Genomic DNA, 8,111 nt, shown 5'->3' with positions numbered 1-8,111 from the left:
CTGGGTGCTGCCCTGGGGCCGGGACGGCTGGGGCTGTTCTCAGGACAGGGTACCGTCCCATGGGAAAAAGGGCTCTGAACCCCGGCTGGGGGGTGAGAGCTCCCAATTCCCGCATCAGTGCAAAATGGCAGCTTTGCTCCTACCGCAAAGCCAAAATCTACAGAGATGTCGGAAGAGATGAAATAAAGATAACAGGGTTTTATGAAGCAGCAGCTGCTGCTCTTGCAGATAAATTCCACTCACCTGCAGTGCTTTAGTGCAGAGTAGTTTAATAACTAAAGGAAATAAGGTGATTTTTTTTTTTTAATATGCAGACAGTAATTCTTTCAGTCATATGCCCACCTACATTTCATTACAGCAGCCAACAACCAAATGTGCACCAGCTTTGCTTGTGTACCCGCGCAAGGACTGCAGGAGATCGCCAACAGAAACAGTTCCACAGCTGCTGAAATCTTCTTACCCGAAGGATTCATCAGAATTCAGCATCCAACTGTCTGGAGGTCTTATTGCTCGGCCTTGCCTTGTGCATGAACCTAATGAGAGCTGGCAGTAATTTGAGCACTTCTGGTAGTGTTTGGGGAGGTGAGAGGTGGCTGAGAATAGATAAGAGTTCGCCGAGATGCTGGCAGTGACTTGGAGGGGAAGAGAGGAAAAAAAAAAAAGCCTTCCACAATTATTTTCTTTCCTTGGGAGAGATTCTGTTACTTGCAGCTGTAAAAGCTGCTTCCTGGCAGCTGCTGTGGAAAGGTTTAAACCATAAAGGCTCGGTCCTCCCGATGGATTTCGGGACTTGCTCCCAGCCCTTGCCCAACCAGCTTCCCGGGAACTCATTTTTCATTATTAAAACACGCACGTTCAGGAGCAGCAAAACCTCTGACACGGGCGGGATGAGCAGTTGTCCTTGTTTGGAAGAAGCAGCAGCTATGTTGTCACTGGTGGCCCCGAGCAAGGGGACAGCTGTCCCAGGTCACCCACAGCACAAATTAAATGGTCTGACTCAGAGGCAGGATGAGGAGGAACAGGAGGAGGAGGAGAGTTCTGGCATTTCCTTCCCAGGTGTGCACGCTGGATCCTAAATAAACAGCGGTCTATGATGATATGATTTAAGCAGAGAGATTGATCTTCTGTAGCCAAAGGCTTCTTGGCACAGAAATGGAGGACATAAGTGCCCAGTACTGTGCTAATTAATGTTTTCGGGGAGTGTAGCTAGTCCCTTGCAGCTCTGCACTGTGACAGCAGCTTGGAGGTGGCCCCGTGCTGGTGTTTCGGGTCTGGCTGGCAGGTTCCTTTCCTTCCTTCAAGGGCAGCTTTGTGCCTGCTGCAGGGAGAGAGCAGAGCCCGTGCAGTCTGTGGGCTGGGACCTGCCACTCTCTGCTGTCCTGCTGGGTGGGTGGTGGCAGCCGCCCCTCTGCTGTCAGATGCCGATGGCTACAGCCTGGCCAGATGGCTGGAATGGTCCCTGAGAGCCAGTGCCTCGGGGTGATGCTTTGTGTCCCTGTGTCCAGGGAGCGATGGCAGGGCTGTCCCCTGGGCTGCTCTAACTGGAGGATGCTGCAGGCTTAGGTTCCTCGCATCAGAGTACTGAGAGCCCGGCTGGGGCTGGCAGGGAGCGAGCAATGAGGTCACCAGTTAAAAATGAGGTTGAGCGTGGTGTTTGTGGGGGAGGATCTTCCTAAGGTGGTGGCAGGAGCTGCTCAGAGGAGTGGGAGTGGATGCCAGCTGGTCCTGACACCAAACAGCCTCCCTGGATCCAGCCCAGGGCCCCATCCTGTCTCCACTGACCTCCTGTGCCTCTTGAGTTCCCCGTCTGTGTCACCCCGGGATCGGGCAGCATCGCTGCCATCGTTTACCCCCAGACTGAGCTCTGGCCACCGGGAGTTCCCCGAATGATTTGTGTATGAGCTGAAGCATCTCTGCTAGAAAGCACCACTGCCATCGATGGTAAAATTGGCAGCAACGGGGACTCTGCCGACATTTTGGCTGAGCTCTTCCAGGTTTTTTCCACCTTTGCCCTTAAAACCCATCCCTTATTTCTGATCTAAACCTGCGGAGGGGACCCTTGCTCTACAGCTGGGGCTGGTGCAGGCTCTGGTGGAGGAGGCCTGGGGCAGACGTGGCCAGGTTTTTGGGACCAGTGACTTCTGTACAGCTGCCTGCCCCCCGCGTGAGTTACCCGGTCTCGCTCGGTGGGAGGGGGCTCCACGCATGCTGTAAATTAAAGTAAAATGACTATGGGAGCAACTTTGTTGTAGAGTTGAAGGCTTTAAATGGGGCAAATCTTGCGGGAGAGGTAATGCCTTTTATTAGGTAGAGAAAACAAATTAGCTTTCAGGTACACAAGCCCTTCTTGACTTATTGTTACTGTTATTATCCCATATTGGTGCTAGTGGAAACGAGGGCATTGCTTTAGAGGGGGAAGCACATTATGCAAGCGTTTAGACCTGCTCGTAACTGCTCTCTGCTGACAGGCATTTGCTTAATGATATGTTGGAGTGAAAGCCAGCAGCAAGGACAAGCATCGCAGGGAGCTGGGAGTGCTGAGCTCTGCCTGGTCTGGCCTTGCCTGGACCTCCTGGAGCAGCCTGATACCTCCCACCAAGCGGGGAGCAAGGACATGCTGGAGGTTCCACCTACCTTGGTCTCAAGGACACCCCCAAATCCCCTCTTTTCTTCTTCAAACAGGGTCCTGACCATAGCACATTCCTGGATTGAGTCCCCAGTGCCCACCCTCATCCCAGGGCTGGTCCCCATGGATGTCTGCAGCCTCCAGATCTGCCCTGGCTTGCTTGCAAAGGGTCAGGAGGTCTTTCTGCTCCTGCCTGCGCCAGAGGCAATGTCAGTGAGGCTCTTGCGGACACGGACACGAATGGGACTGGTCATGTTCCCAGTGTCATGCGCTGCCCGTGGCGGGCGGCAGAGCCAGTTTTTCTGCTCTGAAAGTGGGACTGGGGAGGAGACCGCAACACTCAAATACCCAGATCCCTGGTAGCTGCCAGCAGCGCATTGAGGAGGCCACTTGCCTTTCCCAGCTCCAGGTAAGGCACTTTCCTGTCTCCCTCATGTCATTTACAGAGGGGTTTACAGAGTCGCTTGTCAATTAGACGGGCTGGAGAAGCAGAGCGGGAGGGCAGGCTGCAGCAGAGGGTGCCGCAGGAGCATCCCTGGGACGACTTGCATTCCCTGTGGTCTTGGGGATGGGAATCGGGCAACGTGCCTGAGCCTCGCGGGAAGCACTTCAGTCCTCTGAGTGAGACGGGAGCGGGCACAGACAGTGGGAGCAGTGAGCCCGTTGTGCCTGGGGGTAAGGCCACCCGGGCTATTGCAGCCGGTGGGGTACGAATAGGCTCGTTTGCTTCATTAGCCAGAGATCTGATCCACACGTGCCTCGTGCTTTGCTTGGCCATGGAGAACAATTGCAGCTTGTCAGTGGGGACCTTTGAGCCGGTCACTGGGTGTTGCTGGTCTGCCTGCCTGCCTGGGCTTTCGGAAACCAGCTCATCTGGGGCAGGGAGACCTGCCTGCCCAAAATGCGGTGGCCAAGGCTCCTGAGGAACAGGCGGAACTGGATCTGCTGGTCTGGGATGGGAAAAAGAGCTGAGCGTTGGCAGCCGTCATCTGAGCCACCACCCGCGGTGGGGGCTGCACAGGGTGCTGGGTGGCACCCCCTGTACAGGACCCCGGCAGAGCCTGGGATGGGGGAGCCCACCCCATCTCTTGGAAACCAGCTGGGTTGGTCCCCAGGGACAGGATTATCGGTGCGGTGAGGAATTAAAGGGTTGTAAAACACCCCCCCCACATTGGTGTCATTTCTTAGCATGCGTTGGGGCAGCATTACCCCTTCCCAGCCCTGTCTGCTGGGCCTTGGTCTGGTTGCCCATCTCATAGTGCAAAGCTTGAGGTCCACCTCTGTGTACCTTGTGCCTTTCCTATCTGCTCACCCCCCCCTGCCCCCGGCAGGGAAGGCACCAGGCAGGAGCATCCCGCGTGGATTTGGGGCTGGGCACACGCCTGGGAGCTGCTGAGCAGCTTTGGTGCGATAGGACCTGGGGTCAGGGCATCAGCTACGTCTTCTCCTGTGTCTTCCCAGGGGCTGCCTTTTCTTTTGTTAACATTTGATTATTTTTAATGATTTTAGATTAAAATGTAATTATTTTCAATTAGTAGTTGCACTTGTTAATTATAGAGATGAATTAGATTACTATTCATTATTAATTAGATTTTAACTTTGCGCTGATTACGCCTTTTATCAGCCACTTCCCACGCTCCTGCCCTCCCCGTCCAACCTGCCGCTGCCCCAAACCCCGCTGCTTCCCGCTGCCCTGCAGCATCCCAGGGGTTTTAAAACCTGTCTAGAAAATACAAATCAATGTTATCGGCTCAGAAACTGCTCTTTTAAAAGCCCAAATACCAACCAGATGATGTAATTTTGTGGATAAAAAAAAAAAATAATTACAAGAAAGCATTAATATCCTGCTTCCCCCCATCAGTGGCTGGAAGAGAAACTGTTTCCTAATTACCTGCTGCAGCAGTGACCCTGTTTTTCCCTGCAAGCAGAAGGGACCCGATCCCTTGACCCTGCTGCCTTCCCTCTGCCCCTTTCTCATGGACTTTGGTCCTGCTGTTTTTAAAGCAAGCTGTCTTCTTTCTTTTCTTTTCATCTGCCACCTTTCAGGCACCTAATCGGTGCTTGGAGTTTTCTTGCCGCTGCTCTCCGTTTCTCTTCTGCTTGCTGCTGCCTCCATCTCCCTCCCTGCCCTCGCCCTGTCCCAGGGGAGATCTCCTTTCTGCCAAGACCTCCTGGGAGCCCCAAACCTGCTCTGTATTGAGTCATCCTCATTTAATTTTAAATATTTCTGCAATTTGCACCTGCTCATGAGGGAGTTTAAGGCACTTCCCTGTGCATTTGCTGTGCGATTTCTCTCTCTGGCTCCATCACTCTCTCCTTGCTGCTTCCCCAGGCAGAGGGCAGTGGGTGCTGCCTGTGTGGGCGCAAGGTCTGGTCTGTTTTTCTGGAGGCCACAAGTCTGTGGCCTTTACCCTTTTCCCTGCGATTTTGAGGAAATGCCTCTTCTCTCGTGGAGAAAAGAAAACAAAGTGGTGGGGTCCAGGGAGGTGTTTTCATCCCTGAAAAGCTCAGGTTACTCCGCTCTCCAGTTACTCTTTCAGGTCCTCTCTGTGCCGCAGGTGGGACGGTCTTGTGCCCCAGGCCCCTTTGGCTTCGCTGAAATGTCGACAATCCTGAAATGTGAGTGTTTGGTGTGAACCCAGGGGGACTTGCTGGGTTCGTCTGCGCTGGATGCTGCACGCTGGCAATGAACCTTCCTCTGTGCCCTGTCGTAGGGTTTGGACGGGAAGATAAGGAGAAAGAGGACAAGGACAAGGAAAAGGACAAGGAAGAAGAGAAAGAAGAAAAGGAAAAGGCTGAGGGAGAAAAAGAGAAGGACAAAAAGAAGAGGAAGAAAAAGGAGGAAGAGGACAAGGTAGGGGAATGATGGAGTTTTCTGCAGATCAGCTGCTGAACCATTTGCCGGAGGGTTTCCAGCCCCAAAGTCCCCAGCGCGGTGCTCAGGGTGTGCCCAGCACCTCCCAAACCATCTGATGCCGGGGGGGCCGTGCTGGGACCCCCCCCGGACCAGCTGTCCCACTGGCTGTGTGGTGTCTGTGGGGCACCCTGACCACCCTGCCCAGCGTGCGACGGGATGGGGCCAGCTCCTGCGAGGACGGTCGGTGTCCCGGGGGATGCAGGCAGCTACAGAGTCGGGCCACCTCTGCAGGTGAGCACGGCGCAGCGGGGACGTGAGTGATGCAGAGCCCCCAGGTTACCACCGAGCCCTGGGGAGAGGATGCTTGGCACAGGCAGGCACGGGAGGCAGCCGGGGTTTGTGGGGTGTTAGAAAGCACCAAATGATTTACATCCCGGCCGCCAAGGGAAGCGGCGTCTGACCCGTGGCACCCCCACACCTCTGGCAGATGGAGCTGTGCCATCCACAGCCTAGAAATCACTCTGCGCCTGTGGCTTTTCCATTGAGAGACAGCTCCCTCTCTTTGCTCCTAATATTCCTCGTTAGTTCTCCTTCCTTTTCCTCCTATTTCAAGCCAGACGAGATGCTGCTGTGGACAGCGATGCTGTCTGCACCGAATCCTTGCTAAATCCTTGCGCTTGGCTCTGGAGGTCTCTGTGGGGCCATGGGCACACGTGGGTCCACAGCAGCACCAGCGGTGCAAAGCCTGGCTCGAGATACCCACAGGACCAGACACCTCTCTGACTCGAGGGTCTAGCTGGAGCAGCGAACGGGGTGTCAGGGTCCCCGGTGATGCTTGTCCTTCTCTCTTTGCACCTGCAGGGAGACGGGGAAGAGGACAGGAGCAGCAGCAGCTCCGACAGCGACTCGGAGGTAACCACACCAACAGCTCCGTGCTGGGGCTTGGATGGCCCAAGGGATTTGCACCTGCAAACCCCCGCGTGGGCGCTGGCTGCGGGTGCTATTGCATAGCTACAGATACTGGGGGACGGAAAACAAAACACCCAGCACCTCCCTCACATACTGTCCCTTTTCTTTTTTTTTCCTGCCCCAGGACCACGGCAGTGACAAGGATGAGAAGGAAGACAAAGATTAGTATTTCCATGCCGGAGCAGCAGCGTATGCCCTGGGCACACCGAGGAGGTGGGGATACAAATGGCAGCGCGTGCTGGAGGGGACCTTGGCCACTTCTAGCCAAATAAAGGTGTTTGTGGCCTCCAAAGAGAAATGCTATTTATTCATCTAGTCACACTGCCTCCCGAGAAGGAAAAGGCCAAGGAAAGGCAATGGGCAGGGAGCTGGGATCTGGGTGAGCACAGACGGGTTTAAAAATCCGTGAAAGACTCTGGAGAGACATCCCCAGGCCTCTGGCTCTCCACAGGCCTCCAAAACCAGGCTCTCCTCTATCCTCCTTGTCCCCTCTGTGCCCCTTGCTGTGGGATGGAGCAGCCTGAGCCGGGACAGGTGCCTGGGGCTGTGCTGAGCTGTGATTTCAAATTTACCCAAAATATACGAAAAGCAGTTAGAAAGGGGGGGGGGGGGGGGGGAACCCCAACACAACCTCCCCCTCCTGCAGAGCTGCCCCAGCGCGGGGGCTGAGCGTGTGCGGAGCGCGGGGCTGGAACCGGGAGCAGCGCCAGGGGTGGGGGGGAGGGTGGGAAAGAAAAAAAAAAAAACAAAACAAAACACCAAACCAGGGAAATATTGGGAAAAATGAGCTGGCACCGCCATCTACCGGGGAGGGGACGAGTGGCGGCGGGGCCCGGGGTTTCGTAACCGCTCGGCTGTTTTGTAAGGCTCCCGCAGCGCCGCCGGGGGCGGGGAGCGCACCGTCCCCTGCGGCGACAAGGGACATCGGAGGAGGCCGTTGTGCCCCTCCGAGCGGTGCCAGCACCCCGACCCACCGCTGCTGCCGGCGGTATCAGGCCGAGCCCAGGAGTCCCACCATCAATGACAACTTCAGTGCAAACTTGAGCCCAAGCTCACCCCGCCGTGTCGCTGCCTGGATTTGTTTTCCTGAAGGAGTCTATTTTTAAGGGCATTTTCCTGAGTAAGGCAGATCTCAGCCGAACTCGAGTTTAAGAGTCAGCACCACGGAGGATTTTACTTGAAACCACAGAATGTGGCTTTTAGATCTTGTTTTCATGGAACAAATGCAGCCGTCTCTTGTATAATCACACCAAACAGCAGGAAAGATGGTGAGGAATGTTGTCTTAATTATCCAGCACAAAGATTAAAGAGACAACATGAAGACGGGAAAAACAACCAACCCCAAAAGCTAAACTGGTTTTCAACGCGCTGGTTTGGCTTCAGCAGGGAAAGACCGAGCCAAAGTGCCTTATTGCTGTGTGAACAAGGGCGCTTTAATGTAAAATAACCCTGTGGGGGGGGTTATTTTACATATTTTACTTTCCCCTCCATGCAAGTATGCAGTACTCTTGCACAAGACACGACCTACTTCCAAATGGTATATGGAGTTGCGGCATTTTACAGTCCCCTCAGGCCATACTCCCGCAGCACGGCAATCTCTTGGAATAAATTCTCTGCGTCTGGATATGAAAAGGGGAGGCCCTGCCTTTGCTTTTTAAG

At 54.6% G+C, this 8,111-nt stretch overlaps 1 protein-coding gene across 2 annotated transcripts; it reads left to right on the top strand.

Annotated features, from left to right (window-relative positions):
* The first annotated feature begins 4,193 nt into the window (after positions 1-4,193).
* LOC141749647 (uncharacterized) lies at positions 4,194-6,741 on the top strand. Of its 2 annotated transcripts, XM_074603484.1 has the most exons (4): positions 4,194-5,245; positions 5,341-5,480; positions 6,345-6,395; positions 6,577-6,741. In XM_074603484.1, the coding sequence occupies exons 1-4, from the start codon at positions 4,873-4,875 to the stop codon at positions 6,616-6,618; spliced, it is 606 nt and encodes a 201-aa protein (XP_074459585.1). In that variant the 5' UTR covers positions 4,194-4,872; the 3' UTR covers positions 6,619-6,741. The 2 variants fall into 2 exon arrangements, with proteins under 2 accessions (XP_074459585.1, XP_074459584.1); XM_074603483.1 differs by lacking the exon at positions 4,194-5,245 and having other exon boundaries at positions 5,287-5,480; positions 6,577-6,727.
* Positions 6,742-8,111: the final 1,370 nt, after the last annotated feature.

The sequence above is a fragment of the Larus michahellis genome, chromosome 11 (assembly GCF_964199755.1).
Source record: "Larus michahellis chromosome 11, bLarMic1.1, whole genome shotgun sequence".
Classification (NCBI taxonomy): domain Eukaryota; kingdom Metazoa; phylum Chordata; class Aves; order Charadriiformes; family Laridae; genus Larus; species Larus michahellis.
Note: the sequence above shows the minus strand (reverse complement) of the source record. Positions and strands in the feature narration are given on the sequence as shown.

Excerpts from the sequence above, each read along its gene's own strand:
- LOC141749647 (XM_074603484.1), top strand. The coding sequence starts at position 4,873 with ATGAGGGAGTTTAAGGCACTTCCCTGTGCATTTGCTGTGCGATTTCTC. Across the intron at positions 5,246-5,340 it reads AATGTCGACAATCCTGAAAT|GGTTTGGACGGGAAGATAAG; the intron begins GTGAGTGTTTGG and ends GCCCTGTCGTAG. Across the intron at positions 5,481-6,344 it reads AAAAGGAGGAAGAGGACAAG|GGAGACGGGGAAGAGGACAG; the intron begins GTAGGGGAATGA and ends TTGCACCTGCAG.